Source organism: Dendrobates tinctorius, unplaced genomic scaffold, assembly GCF_039654945.1.
Source record: "Dendrobates tinctorius isolate UK_male_01 unplaced genomic scaffold, ASM3965494v1 ptg000008l, whole genome shotgun sequence".
NCBI lineage: Eukaryota > Metazoa > Chordata > Amphibia > Anura > Dendrobatidae > Dendrobates > Dendrobates tinctorius.
The window spans coordinates 15103083-15122453 of record NW_027361676.1 but is presented as its reverse complement, the minus strand read 5'-3'; the positions used below and the strand labels follow the sequence as shown (position 1 = coordinate 15122453).

The 19371-nt window shown below is 45.2% G+C and overlaps 1 protein-coding gene across 1 annotated transcript in view; it reads right to left on the bottom strand.

Moving 5' to 3' along the window:
- Nucleotides 1–19371, bottom strand: part of TMEM131L (transmembrane 131 like) — a 226795-nt gene that overhangs the window by 73891 nt on the left and 133533 nt on the right. The window contains exons 12-14 of the mRNA XM_073576389.1: nt 18697–18799; nt 17532–17685; nt 7686–7844 (exon numbers count right to left, since the gene is read on the bottom strand). Coding sequence (XP_073432490.1) covers nt 7686–7844; nt 17532–17685; nt 18697–18799 — 416 coding nt within the window. The remainder of the gene's footprint in view (nt 1–7685; nt 7845–17531; nt 17686–18696; nt 18800–19371) is intronic.

Genomic DNA, 19371 nt, shown 5'->3' with positions numbered 1-19371 from the left:
CCCGCTACCTGAGTCGGTCCGCTGGCCTGGGAATTCGGTTATCCATGACGGACGATCTGTAGGGAGTTCTGTCCTTCTTAGGAACAGGAAACCAACTGATGCGTGGGAGAGGTGCCGCCCTTTTGTATCTGTAGGTTTTCCTGTTCCTAGGAAGGGCGGATCCCTCTCTCAGGTGGTGCTGTCATGGACGACCGAATAAACATTGCAGAATCCGCACAAAGAATTGACATGCTGCGGAAAAGAAACCGCTGCGTTTCTGCGCGGAATTTTCTGCAGCATGTGCACAGCGGTTTTTGTATTCCATGGGATAACATGGTACTATACATCCCATTTAAAACTAATCCGCTGCGGATCCGCAGACAAATCCGCAACGTGTGCACATACCCTCAAGTCAGGAGGCTTAATTTCACCTCCCCCCCCCCCCATTGGGGAGACATTAGCAATCAAATATTTTGCACCTAATGAGTTAATATTAGTTAAGTAGAAGTGGGTGTTCTTCGATATTTTTCACTGAGGATGTGCACTTCTGCCTCCTGTACAACACTGACCAATCATAAGTAAGCAACACAGAAGTGTAGAAGGAAATGTGATGATGTCATCAAGGTCGCATGACCTCTGTCTACAGGTACTACCAGGAGGAGTGTGCAGCCTAAATTAGCACTGAAGATATATTACACAGCACAAAAGTTCTGGAAATACTAATATCTAATAACACCCACTTGGACTAAACTCAATTTAAAACATTAGGTGACAAATATTTGATTGCTAAAATATGTGAAAACGAGGTGCTTAACCCCTTCACCCTTGAGCCTATCATCCATTTTTTTCCCCTTTTTCTTACAAGAGCCATAACTTTTTTAGATGGCCGTAAGCGGGCTTCTATTTTTGGCAGGACGAGTTTTACTTTTCGATGACACCATTCATTTTACCATATAGCGTAGTGAAAAATGGTTAAAAAAATTCCAAGTGCAATTCCACAATTGATTTCTGTGTTGTTGTTTTTTTTTTTTTTATTATTTACCATGGTCGTATGGCAAAATTTACCTGTAAATACTAGTGTATGCAGATACCAAACACGTATATTTTTTTTGCTTTGTTATTTTTTAGCCCCTTTACCCCCAAGGGTGGTTTGCACGTTCATGACCGGGCCAATATTTACAATTCTGACCACTGTTCCTTTATGAGGTAATAACTCTGGAACGCTTCCATGGATCCCGGTAATTCTGACATTGCTTCTTGTGACATATTGGTACTTCATGTTAGTGGTAAAATTTAATTCATATAACTTGTGTTTGTGAGAAAAATGGAAATTTGTTGAAATTTTCGCAATTTTCCAACTTTGAATTTTTATGCCCTTAAAGGGAATCTGTCACCCGTTTTTTGGCCTATCAGCTGCCGGCATAGACATCGGGGGCTTATCTACAGCATTCTGTAATGCTGTAGATAAGCCCCCGATGTAACCTGAAAAAGAAGAAAAACACGTTATATTATACTCACCGAGGTGGGCGGTCCGGTCCGGCGCCTCCCTTCTTCATGCGATGACGCCCTCTTCTCCCGTCCTGAAATGGCTACGGCGCAGGCGCATTGCTCTGCCCTGTTGAGGGCAGAGCAGAGTTCTGCAGTACGCAGGCGCCAGACCTCTCCCGACGCCTGCGCACTGGAGGACTCTGCTCTGCCCTCAACAAGGCAGAGCAATGTGCCTGCGCCGGAGCCATTTCAAGACGGGAGAAGCGGGCGTCATCGCATGAAGGGAGGCGCCGGACCGGACAGCAACACTCATCGGACCAGACCGCCCACCTTGGTGAGTATAATCTAACTAGTTTTTCTTCTCTTTCAGGTTACATCGAGGGCTTATCTACAGCATTACAGAATGCTGTAGATAAGCCCCCAACGTCTATGCTGGCAGCTAATAGGCCAAAAAAAGGGTGACAGATTCCCTTTAAATCAGAAATATGGCACACAAAAAAACAATAACATTTCCCATATGTTTACTTTACATCAGCACAATTTTGGAACCAATATTTTTTTTTGTTAGGAAGTTAAGGGTTAAAAGTTGACCAACGATTTTTCATTTTTGCAACACCATTTTATTTTTACAGAACACATCACATTTGAAGTCACTTTGAGGAGTCTATATGATAGAAAACACCCAAAAGTGACACCATTCTAAAAACTGTACCCCTCAAGGTGCTCAAAACCACATTCAATAAGTTTATTAACCCTTCAGGTACTTCACAGGAATTTTTTGAATGTTAAAAAAAAAAAAAATGAACATTTAACTTTTTTTCACAAAAAAATTACTTCAGGTCCAATTTTTTTTATTTTATCAAGGATAACAGGAGAAATTGGACTGCAAAAGTTATTGCACAATTTGTCCTGAGTACGCTGATACCTGATATGTGGGGGGGAACCACTGTTTCGGCGCATGGCAGAGCTCAGAAGGGAAGGAGTGCCGTTTGACTTTTTCAATGCAAAATTGGCTGGAATTGAGATCGGACGCCATGTCACGTTTGGAGATCCCCTGATGTGCTTAAAAAGTGGAAACCCCCCAAAAGTGACTCCATTTTGGAAACTAGACGCCCCAAGGAACTTATATAGATATGTGGTGAGAACTTTGAACCCCCAAGGGCTTCACAGAAGTTTATAACGTACAGCCGTAAAGTTAAAAAATCATATTTTTTCCACAAAAATGATCTTTTCACCCTCAATTTTTATTTTTCCAAGGGTAACATGACCCCAAAAGTTATTGTGCAATTTGTCCTGAGTACGCTGATACCCCATATGTGGGGGGGAACCACTGTTTCGGCACACGGCAGAGCTTAGAAGGGAAGGAGTGCCGTTTGACTTTTTCAATGCAAAATTGGCTGGAATTGAGATCGGACGACATGTCACGTTTGGAGATCCCCTGATGTGCCTAAACAGTGGAAACACCCCAAAAGTGACACCATTCTAAAAACTGTACCCCTCAAGGTGCTCAAAACCACATTCAATAGGTTTATTAACCCTTCAGGTACTTCACAGGAATTTTTTGAATGTTAAAAAAAAAAATGAACATTTAACTTTTTTTCACAAAAAAATTACTTCAGGTCCAATTTTTTTTTATTTTACCAAGGATAACAGGAGAAATTGGACTGCAAAAGTTATTGCACAATTTGTCCTGAGTACGCTGATACCTGATATGTTGGGGGAAACCACTGTTTCAGCGCATGGCAGAGCTCAGAAGGGAAGGAGTGCCGTTTGACTTTTTCAATGCAAAATTGGCTGAAATTGAGATCGGACGCCGTGTCACGTTTGGAGATCCCCTGATGTGCCTAAAAAGTGGAAACCCCCCAAAAGTGACTCCATTTTGGAAACTAGATGCCCCAAGGAACTTATATAGATATGTGGTGAGAACTCTGAACCCCCAAGGGCTTCACAGAAGTTTATAACGTACAGCCGTAAAGTTAAAAAATCATATTTTTTCCACAAAAATGATCTTTTCACCCTCAATTTTTATTTTTCCAAGGGTAACATGACCCCAAAAGTTATTGTGCAATTTGTCCTGAGTACGCTGATACCCCATATGTGGGGGTAAACCACTATTTGGGCGCATGGCAGAGCTCGGAAGGGAAGCAGCGCCATTTGAATTTTTTGGCTAGATTTGGGATCGGACGCCATGCCGAGTTTGGAAAGCCCCTGATGTGCCTAAACAGTGGAAACCTCCCCACAAATGACCCCATTTTGGAAACTAGACCTACCAAGGAACTTGTACTTTGACCCCCAAGGGCTTTACAGAAGTTTATAACGCCCGGGGGTGAAAATAAAAAGAATCATATTTTTTCCACAAACATGATCTTTTAGTCTCCAATTTTTTTTATTTTTCCAAGGGTAACAAGAGAAATTGGACCCCAAAAGTTGTTGTCCAATTTGTCCCGAGTATGCAGATACCCCATATGTGGGAGAAAACTACTATATGGGTACACGTCAGGGCTTGGAAGGGAAGTAGTGACGTTTTGAAATGCAGACTTTGATGGAATGGTCTGGGGGGGGGCATGTCGCGTTTGGAGAGCCACTGATGTACCTAAACTGTTGAAACTCCCCACAAGTGGCCCCATTTTGGAAACTAGACCCCCCCAAGGAACTTCTCTAGATGTGTGGTGAGCACTTTGAATCCCAAAGTGCTTCACAGAAGTTTATAATTCCCGGGCGTGAAAATAAAAAAATCTTATTTTTTTTCCACAAAAATGATATTTTTGCAACCCAATTTTTTATTTTCCTAAGGGTAACAGGAGAAATTGTACCCCAAAAGTTGTTTTACAATTAGTCCTGAGTAGGCTGATACCCCATATGTGGGGGTAAAACACTGTTTGAGCGCATGGCAGAGCTTGGAAGGGAAGGAGCACCGTTTGACTTTTTCAACGCAGAATTGGCTGGAATTGAGATCAGACGCCATGTTGCGATTGGAGTGCACCTTATGTGGAAACCCCCAATTCTAACTCCAACCCTAATGGGAAAATGGAAATAAATACATTTTTTTACTTTTATTATTTTTCCCTAACTAAGGGAGTGATAAAGGGGGGTTTGATTTACTATTTTTAGCGGGTTTTTATGTTTGGCAGCTGTCGCACGCTAAAAGACGCTTTTTATCGTAAAAATAGTTTTTGCATCACCACATTTTGAGAGCTATAATTTTTCCATATTTTGACCCACTGAGTCATGTGAGGTCTTATTTTTTGCAGGACAAGTTGACGTTTTTATTGGTACCATTTTCGGGTACGTGACATTTTTTGATTGCTTTTTATTCCGATTTTTTGTACGCAGAATGAACAAAAACCAGCATTTCATGAATTTCTTTTGGGGGGTACGTTTAAACCGTTCCGCGTGTGGTAAAATTGATAAAGCGGTTTTATTCTTCGGGTCAATACGGTTACAGCGATACCTCATTTATGTCTTTTTTTATGTTTTGGCGCTTTTATACAATAAAAACAATTTTATATAAAAAATAATTATTTTTGCATCGCTTTATTCTGCGAGCTATAACTTTTTTTATTTTTTCACTGATGATGCTGTATGGCGGCTCGTTTTTTGCGGGACAAGAAGACGTTTTCAGCGGTACCATGGTTATTTATATCCATCTTTTTGATCGTGCATTATTGCACTTTTTGTTCTGCGGTATGATAATAAAGCGTTGCTTTTTGCTTTGTTTTTTATTTTTTAAGGAGTTTGCTAAAAGGGTTAACTAATGGGACAGTTTTATAGGGTGGGTCGATACGGATGCGGCGATACTAAATATGTGTACTTTTGCTTGTTTTTTTATTTCCAAAAAATGAATTTTAGGAACATTTTTTTTTTTTTTTTTTTTAATTTATTTAAACGATTTTTTAGAAATTATTTTTACACTTTTTTTTTTTTTAACTTTATTACATTGTCCCGGGGGGGGACATCACTGTCATTTGTCAGATCAGCACAAGGTTTCCTCATGCCTGCACTCTACAGGCACTGAGGAAGCCGCCTCCGCAGCTATATTGCATCAGGGGACCTGCAGGAAAGGAGGTCCCCAGAGCAGCGCAGCACATCGCGCTGCGCTGGGGGTCGCAGAGAAGCACGGAGGGATCCCCCTCCCCTGCTTCTCTAAACCCCTGGTACACTGCGATCGTGTTTGCCCCTGACACATAGTGCCGGGTATGAGCGGTAATAATCCGCTGACACCCGGCCGCAATCAGCGGCGCTCTCCCCGTGAGCGCAGTTAATCGCTATAATGTACTATCCCGTCCATGGGCATTAAGTCCCAGGGCACATGGACGGGATAGTACGGCCAATGTCGCAAAGGAGTTACCGGTAATTTAAGTGATGAAAAAAAATTCAGAAATTTGCATGAAAAATTTTGTTTGCTTTTACTGTTGTTTTCCAAGGCTAACATCGTTTTAATTTTTGGGGATATGTGGCTGGGTGATGGCTTATTTTTTATACAATGTTTTTATCGCCTCATATTGCATTTTATTGCAATATTGCAGCTGCCAAAAAAACCTTATGGCGTTTACTGATCGGTTTCATTTTCAACATGTCAAAAGGAATGGTGATTTGAACATGTGTTTCTTTCATTTTTTTTTAAATATTTTAAACTTTTTCTTAAATTTTTTAATGTATTTATAATTTCCTTTTTAGGAGTCTTCAAGCTGCGGTTATCCGTGCATCGGAACTGCTATGTATAGCAGAAATCACAATCTCCTATGAATGACAGCCACAGGCTCGCATACACAGGATGATTGTAATGACAGACAACCCATCAGCACCCCACCATCACCTCACGGGTGCGCAAAGGGGAGCGTGGAATGACATGCGCCCCCGGACGGTGAGTGTTTTAAATGAGACTGTCCGAAATTGACAACAGGATTTAACAGATTAACCGTTAAAGGCACACAATTAGAGATTGGCGGACACCTGGATGTTAAAGTCCAGAGGGTTCGGCCGAACAGTTACAAAAAATTCGGGTTCTGGTACTAGAAAAGTACCCGGACACCATTCACTTGAATGGGGGCTCTAACATCCAATGTCTGCCATGCTGTCATGTGAATAACAAACACTGCTTCTGATCGGCGGTGAAATCACCCCTGACGTTCAGAGAGCCACGGTTCCCACACTGTCAAAAGACAACGTAAGCGCTCAGCTGTGATCGGAGGTATAAAGTTTACCTCCGGTCACTGTTGTCAGCAGTACTTTGCTCTGCCTTCAACAGGACAGAGAAATGCGCCTGTACAGGTGCGCGATGCCGGGGAGCCATGACGCAAGCAGGAAGGCAGCATCGCAAGAAGATGGGAGGCGCCGGACCCGGACGTGCGACACCCATCGTACCAGACTGCTCCGCAGATGAGTATAATAAAAATTATTTTTCTTATCTTTCAGGTCGGACCGAGGGCTTATCTACAGCATTCTATAATGCTGTAGATAAGCCCTGAAAGGCAGTGGCCACATCTTATATCGGCCATAACAGGTGACAGGTGCACTTTAAAGAAAAGTTAGATTTCTCAGGTAGATAAAGCAGCTATTGCAGCATTCTACAAGTAAAGTATAAGTCAATAAAAAGTTTGCACAACCAGTAAGAACTTTTTCACATTTCCGCTTTTTGACATCAGTGTAAATCCGCCAGAATGTGAAAAAACGGATTCGTTTCCGTTGTGGCACAAATGGAGGCCACCGGATCCGTTTTTTTTTGACTGATCCACATTATCAGGTAGTGGTGGAAATTTAAAGGAACACGAGCCTGGAAAAAAGATGGAGAGGGAGATGGAGAGAGAGACTTTGCCGCCTCCAGAACGGTATTTCAGGGTTAAAATGTTTCTCGGAGCACATCTTCCGAGCATGCGCTCTTAAAAATAGCGGACCGTCAATCCAAAACAAACGTTTCAGGGTCCGTCTGGTCTGCCCGGGAACCACTAAATTTTTCACGGATCTGTCAAAAAACAGATGCAACGGGCGACCATCAATCAAAATCCGCCGCTAATGCATGTCAATGGGAGAAAAACGTATCCGCCAAAAAAAATGGCGGATCCGCTTTTTTTTTGCAAAACCGCGGATTTTGACTGATGGCAACAAACGGAAATGTGAAACAGGCCTAAGCCCGCAGTCTAAACTTGTCCATAAAACACAACAGCTTTTGTTTAATATATCTCATTTCTGCATGTAAATACAGGAGACAAAAACCTCACCTTATATACAAGCATCGGAATCTCAAATTTAACACCCAATGACGTGCTCAACATTAGGTTGGTCAAAAAATTCAAGGGAGATTCTTTGGCACGGATTTTCATTGTACATATGTCCCAGCAGCCTGGTGGGATTGGCAGCAAGTGAGTGAAGTTAAGTATCTGCACAATGACAGAGAAAATGAAGATGAGGTTATGTCTCAATGTAATGGCATTCTACCATAAAGGGGTCGTCAACTCCTTATTAAAGGTCCAGAGTCTGTATAAATTTAAAAGAAAAGAAAAGAAAAAGGTTCTCGGATTGGTGACGACCCTGCTCACAGCCCCGTGTCAAGAGCTGGTCTCCTAACAATGTCACATGACTACTGCAGCCAATCAGCCGCCGCTGATCTGCTGCAGCAACAGGCAAAATGTGAAGGCTGCGGCTGATCTGTAGCTGCCGACTGGAAGCAATTGTCACATGAAATTATTTATGACCGGAAACTGGTGGGGGGGCACAGCACTGGAAGAGGAGGAGCAGCACCAGTCCAGGAAGTATGGACTATTTTTTAAAATGTATGCAACACCCTGGTACTAAGTGTTTCACCAGTATTGGATAAATCCTTCAAGTTTATTTAAAAAAAAAAAAAAATTGCATCAAGCCTGCGGCTTACCGGCTCCCCTGACAAAAGAAGGGTGCTTTCTAGTAAACACTTCTAGGAGAAAGCAAATTTCTGGTAGCTAAGCTCAGTCAGACATTACAGTCCGTATTTGCGCTAAATTATCTTAACACGTTACAAATTAAATTATTTTGCTTTGCTTATACTGCACCATCATAGTCCACAGCACTTAACAGACATCATCACTGTCCCCATTGGGGCTCACAATCTCCATTTCCTATCAGCTTGTCTTTGGAGTGCAGGAGGACACATACAGGAGAATGATACTGTTCAGAGGGAACACTCCGGCTTTCTGCTTTTAGGATAAGTGAGGGTCCTGGCTATCAGTAAATTCAAACCTATTTTGAAATCCAGACCCCAGTTCAGAGCGATGAGGCCGTTTCCTATAAGGCCTAGCATACATATCTGAACAGGTGAGAGTAATGCAACATAGAAAGAAAGAGAACAAGTGGTGATGTTCTTCACACAACAAATGGCGTTGTAGGCTATAGATAATCTAACTAGTGGAGAAAGGTTGAACTTCATGGACCCAAGTATTTTTTTTCAACCTATATAACAGGTAATATACAGTATGTAGGAAACAACTGTTCAAATCAAGCACATTACCTTGGTGCACCCCGTCTAGGCAGAACAGTTCAGTGCACCTTCCTTCCCACCCTACATCATTTCATTCATCTCCATCCTCCTCTTTATTGGCTGACAGCTATGGCTTTACAGAAGCCAGAGACATGGATGGAAACCAAGTAGGTGGGAAGGTGCACTTAACCGAATGGCCACGCTGATGTTTTGGGGTAACAAGACATTCCTACATAAAATTACCTGTTATGTTACAAATTTTACCAGTAGGAATAACTAGTAAAGCGGTAAGAAAAAGTATTTTCATATAATGCACAGGGCAGGACACACTCTTTCAGAATAACTTTAGATCATAAAATGAGGGCACTGTTCTGCATCTTCTGCATCTTTTGCATTAAGGGCATACCAGCATCAATATCATTTTCCAGATATTTAAAAAAAAAAAAAAAAAAAAGCAATTTTTCCTGCTTGGCATCGGTTTTGCATTCCTCTTTCACTCATAAAACATGAAGGATGTTGTCTGAACCTTTTTTTCTCCGTTGTTACAGCAATAAATTATTTGAAAACTGATGGAAAATGGATGTTTTCATTTTTTTAAAAAAAATATTTTCAATGATTCTCCATAGACATGAATGGCCGATTCTGATCCGCAATAACGAATAAAAATGGGGCATGCACCGAGTCGAGATGAAAAAAAGAGGGATTTTGGGTTCTTACCGTAAAATCTCTTTCTTGGAGCCTTCATTGGGGGACACAGATTACCATGGGTGTATGCTGCTGCTGCTAGAAGGCTGACACTATGCAAAACAAGAAAATTAGCTCCTCCCCGACAGTATACACCCACCGACAGGCACCAAGTACCTCAGTTGGTGAGAAAGCAGTAGGAGAAGCACCTAAAAACTCTCAACATATGTACCAACCGAACAAGGGACTCGAAGACCCAACACGGTACAACTTAAACAGGGAGGGTGCTGTGTCCCCTAATGAAGGCTCCAAGAAAGAGATTTTACGGTAAGAACCCAAAATCCTTCTTTCTTTATCGCTTCATTGGGGGACACAGATTACCATGGGACGTTCCAAAGCAGTCCCGAGGGTGGAAACAACAATAAAGGAAGGAAAGGAGGCAGGGCTTAGGTCGGTCGATGTGCTACCGCCGCCTGCAGAACCTTCCTACCAAAAGCTGCATCAGACGAGGCCTGGGTATGAACTCTGTAGAACCTCGCAAAGGTATGCAAAGACGACCAGGTCGCGGCTCTGCAAAGCTGTAAGGCCGAAGCCTGGTGTCGCACAGCCCAAGAAGCCCCTACAGCCCGGGTGGAGTGGGCTCTCACACCCGGAGGGGGCCGTTTTTCCTGAAGTCGGTAGGCTTCCAGAATGGTAGAACGAATCCAGCGAGCGATTGTGGATTTGGATGCCGGAAGCTCTTTCCCGCGACCTTCGGAGATGACAAGCAGGGAATCGGATTGGCGAAAAGAAGCGGTCCTGGCAAGGTAGACACACAAGGCTCTCACTACATCCAGTTTGTGGAGCGACTTTTCCAGAGGATGAGCAGGCGCAGGACAAAACAAGGGAAGGACGATATCCTCGTTAATGTGAAACGGGATACCACTTTTGGAAGGAAGAAGGGAACTGGTCTGAGAACGACCTTATCCTGGTGGAGGATTAGGTACTGGGAACGACAGGATAAAGCCGCCAGCTCAGAAACTCTCCTGATGGATGTAATGGCGATGAGGAAAGCCACCTTCCATGAGAGAAGGGACAGAGGAATGTCCTGGATAGGTTAGAATGGCGCCTTTTGGAGAGCGCCAAGAACTAGATTGAGATCCCACGGATCTATCGGAGAATGATGAGGAGGAGCCACATGGGCGACTCCTTGGAGTAAAGTCTTCACCTGCGGTAAGGAGGCCAGATCCTTCTGGAAGAGAATCGCCAGAGCAGATACCTGGCCTTTGAGGGACAGGCCCGCATCCAAACCGGACTGGAGGAAACTAAGTATGGATGGAATGGAGAATGACAACGGAAAAACATAATTATCGCACCAACGGAAAAAGGCCTTCCAGTACCTATGGTAAATGCGGGAGGAGGCTGGCTTCCTAGCTCTGATCATGGTTTGAATGACCCGGCTGGAAAACCCTAATTCTCTCATTATCGCGGCCTCAACGGCCATGCCGTTAAACTCAGACTGAGAATTCTGGTGGAAAAGGGGGTCTTATGAGAGAAGATCTCGACGGTCTGGAAGCCTCCAGGGGACATCCGCGAGCATGTTCACCAACTCCACGTGCCAAGGTCGTCTTGGCCAGTCTGGAGCCACCAGAATTACTGGGATGCCTTCTGACTTTATCTTCTTGACCACCCTTGGGATCAGGGCAAGGGGAGGAAACAGGTAATGCAGTTGGAACTGGGACCACAGAATTACCAGGGTGTCGCAACTGATGGCTAGAGGATCCCTGGACCTGGCTACAAAGTGAGGAACTTTGTTGTTCATCCGAGATGCCATGAGATTGACGTCCGGGATGCCCCAACGCTGGCATATCTGATTGAAGACTGTGGGGTGAACGGACCATTCGCCTGACGCTAAACCCTGGCGACTTAAGAAGTCGGCTGCCCAATTTTCCACCCCTGGAATGTGAACGGCTGAGATCGCCGGAACGTGATGCTCTGCCCAACGCAGTATCTTTGCCACTTCTGACATTACCTACTTGCTGTGAGTACCGCCTTGGTGGTTTATGTACGCCACGGCCGTGGCGTTGTCTGACTGAATGCGGACTGGTTTGCCTAAGAGGAGAGGCTGCCAACGAAGGAGAGCAAGGAAGATTGCTCCGATTTCCAGAAGGTTGATGGGAAGAAGAGTCTCCTGGGCGTTCCAGCGCCCTTGCGCCGTTTTCCGATGGAAAACCGCCCCCCATCCTAGGAGACTGGCATCGGTGCTGATGACTTGCCACTGAGGTGGAAGAAAGGACCTTCCCTGGAGAACTGCCGCCGGCAATGTCCACCAATTCAGCGACTGTCTTACTCTGAGCGGAAGGATAATGGGACGGTCCAGAGAAAAAGAAGTCTTGTCCCAGACTGAAAGGAGGAACAGCTGGAGAGGCGAGTGTGAAATTGTGCGAAAGGTACTGCTTCCATGGAAGCTATCATCTGCCCCAGGACTCTCATGCAGGACCAAAGGGGGAATGGCCCTCGAGCGTTTTAGGGATCGGATCCCCTTGCAAAGGGCTGAAAATTTGTCCTTCGGTAGAAACACTCGGGTTAGATTCGTGTCGAATTCCATGCCCAAAAAGGTCAGACGCTGGGTAGGGTGCAGGATGGACTTCTCTGTTGACTATCCATCCGAGGCGGTCGATAGCATCCAGGGTTATCTGAAGACTTTGAAGACAGTCTTGGTGGGACGAGCCCTTGATCAGGAGATCGTCCAGATAAAGGATGATGAGAATCCCCCTGGATCGAAGGATGGCCATGACTGTTGCCATCACCTTCGTAAAGACACGGGGAGCGGAGGCTAGGCCGAAGGGAAGGGCCGTGAACTGATAGTGATAGTCCTGAATCGCAAAGCTGCGATATCTCTGATGTTGCAAACAAATAGGGATGTGAAGGTAGGCATCCTTGTATGTCCACAGAGCAGAGGAACTCTCCTGGTTCCATCGAGGCTATTACAGAGCGCAGGGACTCCATCTTGAAGTGGATGATCCTCACGTGGCGGTTGAGCAACTTGAGGTCCAAAATTGGACGAAGGGAGCCGTCTTTTTTTGGGACTACGAAGAGGTTCGAGTAGAACCCTGAAAACCGTTCGTTTGAAGGAACGGGAACGATAACCCCTGCGGAAAGAAGTGAGGAGACAACCTGAAGGAACCCTGGAATCTGGGACCGCTGTCTTGGGGGTCAAGACAGGAAGAAGCGACTGTTTGGGGGGAAAGAAAATTCGATTTTGTATCCGGATGTGATGATTTCCCTGACCCAAGCGTCGTTAACAACAGACAGCCATGCGTCCCTGAAAGAGGAAAGTCTGCCTCCCACCCTGGAAGAATTTCCAGGTGGGGGTGACCCGTCACTTAGAAGAAAATCTGCCGGACCGGGAGCCTGAAGACCTGGAGGGCTGACCTCTTGCCCTCCAGCGGGGAGCAGGCTTATATGATGGTTTTTCCGTATCTGGAAGCAGAGGGCCGGTCCTGCTGGGATGAACCTTCTGTGGAGGAGAAGGGGCGAAAGGACCTAAACGGCCAAGCAGCCTTTCTGTTGAAAAACCTTCTAGGCCGGGACTGAGGAAGGGGGGTACTTTTACCACCAGTGGCATCCGAAATTATCTGATCCAGCTAGACGCCAAAGAGCCTAGAGCCGTGAAATGCCAGGTTGGTGAGCGACTTTTTTGAGGTGGTGTCCGCACTCCACAACTTCAACCAAAGGATGCGGCGTATGGCTACTATGTTGCTGTTAGCTCTTGCTACAAACCCGGCCGCGTCCAAGGAGGCGGCCAAAAGTTATTTAACCGCATGATTAATTTGGTCTGCTAAATCTGCCAGGTCGTCCTGAGGTGCTGCCGCTAAGATGCACTTTCGCCACCCAAGCAGAGGTGAAAATAGGACAGAGGGAGGCGCCGGATGCCTCAAAAATTGACTTAGCCAGCGATTCTATTTGCCTGTCTGTCGGATCTTTAAGCGAAGCTCCGTCCGGAAGGGATAGGAGGAAAGACGGGAAACTGGTGGATCTACCTCGGGAGCTTTAGTCCATTTTGTGACTAGATCCGCATCGAAGGGATATAGCACATCTAAGTACTTGCGGCCTGAAAACCGCTTCTCAGGGTGTTCCCAGTGATTGGCTAAGGAAGTGTCGAACTCCTTGTGACTAGGAAAGGTTCAAGAGGGAGGCCTCACTCGCTTAAAAGACACAGAGCATTCCTGAGGGGGTGCCTTATTCTCCTTTATTTTGAGGGTTTGGAAGATAGCCGATATGAGACTATCCACCATGTCCCGTGTTCTAGCTATGTTGTCCGCCTCTGAGTCAGATCCAGATTGGGAATCATTGTCTGACCTAGGGTCGTCTGCTGATGAGGGAGACGAAGAGCGTAGCCTGGGTATAGCGGAAGGACCTTGCGAGCTGGGAGAAGAGCCAGACAGAGCCCGCTTCCTAGAACCCCTACCCGGCCTGTCCGTCTGAAGGTCGCGGTCAAGTGCAGGCGACTCACCGTGAGGGGCGGTCGGCGCACAGGATAGCTGAGGCAACCATTCTAAGACCTGGACCAGAGACTGAGAAACTTTAGTCAAGTCAGAGACCGACAGACATTGCAACGGCCCACTCAGGGGGTGGAGTGCTCTCGTTTCGGGTCTCTGACTGCTCCTGAGGGGCAGACATGGTGGAAGGGCTGCAGGATGGGCAGAAAGGAGACGACTGACCTGATGCCCATTTCTTTTTACAGCGCGCGCAGGCGTAGTGAATAGCGGTGGGTCTAGAACAGAGAGCCCTTGCAGGGTTGGGCATATGTCTATGCGGCAGTAGCGCTAACCTGATAGGGGACTGCCGTGGGGAGCTAATTGTAGCGTCAGACTATAACAGCGCCGAGCCTACCGATGTTCAGATGCGGAGCAAAACACCGTTGTGTCCCCCAAGAGGAGATCCGATGAAGGGAGAGAGAGTGATATCCCAGAAATGCCAGGATAACGCTGGCGGTGGGCGGGGCTTAACAGCCGAGCCGCGTGATTGGATGACGACCGAGGGGGGCGCGGTTAAGGTCAGAGACTGACGGCGCTGAAGCAAAAGCAGCCCTGTGATGGGCTAAGAAATGCGCTAATAAAGCGCGCAGAGAGGGAGGAAGAAGCTTTCAAACTGAAAGTGAAAGCGTCTCCCCCTGAGGCTAACGTGCAACGGCGCACCCGAAGCCCGCGATCGCAGGGATAATGAGGGGACCATGTAGGCTGCTACCCGCAGAAACCACCGCTGGACCCCCCCCCGGATATAAGCAGGAGAGGCGCAAGCCTGACAGAGCGCCCGGGGAAAAAGGGGGTGGAAATTTCAAACCGGCAATGAGGGGCGCCCACACTGATAACTTCAATGTGGAGCGATTGCAGGGTGGGAGTTTCAAACCGGGGTTGCTGTATTGCCTGTGACGGCTGCAGGGCTGAATGGGTCGGCTTGGGTCCATTTTGAGAGCGGGGCTGGAGGGGACATGCAGACAGCTTACCTGACGTCCCTGATGAGGATGAACGCAGGGACCCACGTATAGAGAGCAGGCTGCTGGGAGAGAAGATCCTCTGTACCCGCACCAAGTCCGCATGGTGCAGAAGACGGCGCCAATCTCTTGCTGGCAGGGGAAACGTCACCGCTGTCTTCCTCTCAGCCCTGTCCCGGGAGAGGGGTGAGGAGGGGAATCGGCTAGGACCGGCCAGCCGTCAATAGCCCATAGCACCCGAGGGTGATAGGGAAAGGTCCTGCCTGCGGTCCTGAGAGTTGCGATGTGGGCAATACCACATTGCTCGCTCAGCCGCCTGATATGGAAAAGCAGGATGAACTCTCATCCTGTTTCCTGATGCTGAATCTGAAAAAATAAATGGAAAAAATTAATACACACAACTAAAACCTAAAAAGGAAAAATAAATCGTTAAATGCGGATCTGGGGAGATCCCGGTCCGCCTCCTACAGACACTAAGCACAAACTGATGTACTTGGTGTCTGTCGGTGGGGGCATACTGCCGGGGAGGAGCTAATTTTCTTGTTTTGCATAGTGTCAGCCTCCTAGCAGCAGCAGCATACACCCATGGTAATCTGTGTCCCCCAATGAAGCGATAAAGAAAAATGTAGAATAAAAGGTGGTCTACTCCTAGTAGATATCTTAATAACTAGTTTATATGATAGAGATAAATATATAGATATATATGTAGATAATATATAGATATATAGATTATATATAGATAATATATATATATACACACACACACACACACGAACAGACAGACCAAAAGTTTGAGACACATCCTCATTCAGAGTTTTCTTTATTTTCATAACTATGAAAATTGTTGATTCACTCTGAAGGCATCAAAACTATGAATTAACACATGTGGAATTATATAATTAACAAAAAAGTGTGAAACCCTTTTGCTTTGATTACTGCTTTGCACACTCTTGGCATTCTCTTGATGAGCTTCAAGAGGTAGTCACCGGAAATGGTCTTCCAACAGTCTTGAAGGAGTTCTCAGAGATGTTTAGCACTTGTTGGCCCTTTTGCCTTCACTCTGCGGTCCAGCTCACCCCAAACCATCTCGATTGGGTTCATGTCTGGTGACTGTGTGGAGGCAAGGTCATCTGGCGTAGCACCCCATCACTCTCCTTCTTGGTCAAATAGCCCTTACAGAGCCTGGAGGTGTGTTTGGGGTCATTGTCCTGTTGAAAATTAAATGATGGTCCAACTGAACGCAAACCGGATGGAATAGCATGCCGCTGCAAGATGCTGTGGTAGCCATGCTGGTTCAGTATGCCTTCAATTTTGAATAAATCCCCAACAGTGTCACCAGCAAAGCACCCCCAACACCATCACACCTCCTCCTCCATGCTTCACGGTGGGAACCAGGCATGTAGAGTCCATTCGTTAACTTTTTCTGCGTCGCACAAAGACACAGTGATTGGAACCAAAGATCTCAAATTTGGACTCATCAGACCAAAGCACAGATTTCCACTGGTCTAATGTCCATTCCTTGTGTTCTTTAGCCCACACAAGTCTCTTCTGCTTGTTGCCTGTCCTTAGCAGTGGTTTCCTAGCAGCTATTTTACCATGAAGGCCTGCTGCACAAAGTCTCCTCTTAACAGTTGTTGTAGAGATGTGTCTGCTGCTAGAACTTTGTGTGGCATTGACCTGGTCTCTAATCTGAGCTGCTGCAAACCTGCGATTTCTGAGGCTGGTGACTCGGATGAACTTATCCTCCGCAGCAGAGGTGACTCTTGGTCTTCCGTTCCTGGGGCGGTCCTCATGTGAGCCAGTTTCTTCGTAGCGCTTGATCGTTTTTGCCACTGCACTTGGGGACACTTTCAAAGTTTTCCCAATTTTTCGGACTGACTGACCATCATTTTTTAAATTAATGATGACCACTCGTCTTTCTTTACATAGCTTTGTTCTTGCCATAATACAAATTCTAACAGTCTATTCAGTAGGACTATCAGCTGTGTATCCACCAGACTTCTGCACAACACAACTGATGGTCCCAACCCCATTTATAAGGCAAGAAATCCCACTTATTAAACCTGACAGGGCACACCTGTGAAGTGAAAACCATTTCCAGTAACTACCTCTTGAAGCTCATCAAGAGAATGCCAAGAGTGTGCGAAGCAGTAATCAAAGCAAAAGGTGGCTACTTTGAAGAACCTAGAATATAAGACACACAGTATTTTGAGCTGTTCCACACTTTTTTGTTAATTATCTAATTCCACATGTGTTAATTCATAGTTTTAATGCCTTCAGAGTGAATCTACAGTTTTCATAGTCATGAAAATAAAGAAAACTCTTTGAATGAGAAGGTGTGTCCAAACATACATATATATATATATATATATATATATATATATATATATATATATATATATATATATATATAAAATAGTATAATGGCACTAGCTGCCATAATAACCATCGTACCTTAAAGAGCCCCTGGACTTGTTCAGGTACAAACACATCCGTGAGAATTACAGGAAAGTTCAAGTTGTTTTCCACCCACAGTGACCACAACCCTGAGGGATTCTGAAGTTGTTGCATGTAAAATGATATTTTTAAAGTGTCAAAATTCAGATACCTGGAGAAACGGATAAAAATTGAGAAAATATTAAAGATACTTGTATCAGTAAGCACCTATGCTCTCATTATCCCCTTAATACATTGCTATTTTTTTGTTTTTTCCTCACCTTATCCTAAATTTTAATTTTTTACTGTATTTAAAAATCTCCTTTTAGGACCTGAAGCTGCGATAGTCTGATCGCTTGTAGTATACATAGCACTGCTATGTACAGTTATACTCACGATCTCCTATGAATGGCAGCCATGGGCTGGCTTTCATAGGAGCATCACATTACAGGCACAGGGGGCATCAGCATACCCCCAGCTGACAAGATAACTCATTGGTGCGCTGTCATGACAGCGTCACGGAAGTGCCGATGAGAGCATGGAACAATGCACCCCCCGTTCCCCTTATTCAGAGATTGACAGCAAGATTTAACAGGTAAACATCCACGGAAGGAACTCCGCTCCACCCGCGGCTGTTAGAGGCAAACATCAATCGATTAAAATCAGCCGTCTTGTGCAGGGAAAGATACATATCAGTACATCAAATGTCGGTAAGGGGTTAAAATATATGAATAAAACTGGGTCGTTTTTCTGACAGCGTCTCTCCAGCTGTTGGAAGCTCAGTTGGCCCCAGGCGTCTTAGTACTTTTAGACTGAGGCACTGGGGTCAACACCATATCCCTAGGCCACATGTTTAATAGCATTCTATCTAAGCAGCCACTGCATCTGTGATATCCTACAGTGGCTTACGACTGAGATAGTTGTGGAACGGAATGGGAGAACGTCAGTAACAACTATTACAGAAGACCATACAGTTATAAAGCAATTATATAAACTACATGGAACAAAGTGAATATGCTTTCTTTTAAATCCATTTTTTCTGAATGATGTATTGAATGTATATTATTAATTTCACAACCTGTTTGACTATATTTCATTATACAGATTAGTTTGAGTCCATTGTTTCTGCTGGTGCCATCACATAGCACCTCACTCATAAAAAGGTTCCCGTGGTTGAACGTACCCCTCTGATATGTTGTAGGAAACGCACAGGGACGGGGGAGGAGCAGCTTCTAGGATGTCAAGTCGTTTTGCATCAGAGGAGTCACACTCAGACTCTCGGAAGACTGCAGAAAAAACAGAAGATAGAAAAATAATTTAATGGAAGATAGGTAGATGTTCCATGGTCTAATATGTATTCATATTTATGGTCTGTTTTAGTAAATAATTGCATTCTCAATGAAATATCAAATCCTGGGGATCTTTCGTTAGAGCTCTGCATTATGGCTTTCCTCCGCTACTCCTAGACATGTAAGCACCAATCACAGCTGGGTGATATTAGTAGGGAGGGAGTCCCGCCTCCGACTGACTGTCCAATCAGGGCTGACAATATCAGACTAAGTAGGGACACACCCCTTTGACTAATAACCCCCAGTTTTCTATTGAACCATAAACAGGAGGGATAACAGAGGACTATCACAACACACAGTTATTAGAAGAGATGTCCCATAATTGCAACTTCAAGGAGATTAGAAGTATTTATAACAGACATGTAAGGAGAGTTGAAGGGTCCTCAAAGGGGGGTTTGAATTTTCAGGAAAGTTGTGTCCTCAGGTGCAGTTTGTGATTTCAGCATCTCATACTGTCTACACAGGCAGAGCCGCCGAGCTTAGTCATCGGCTGCAGTGCTGTCAGCAGT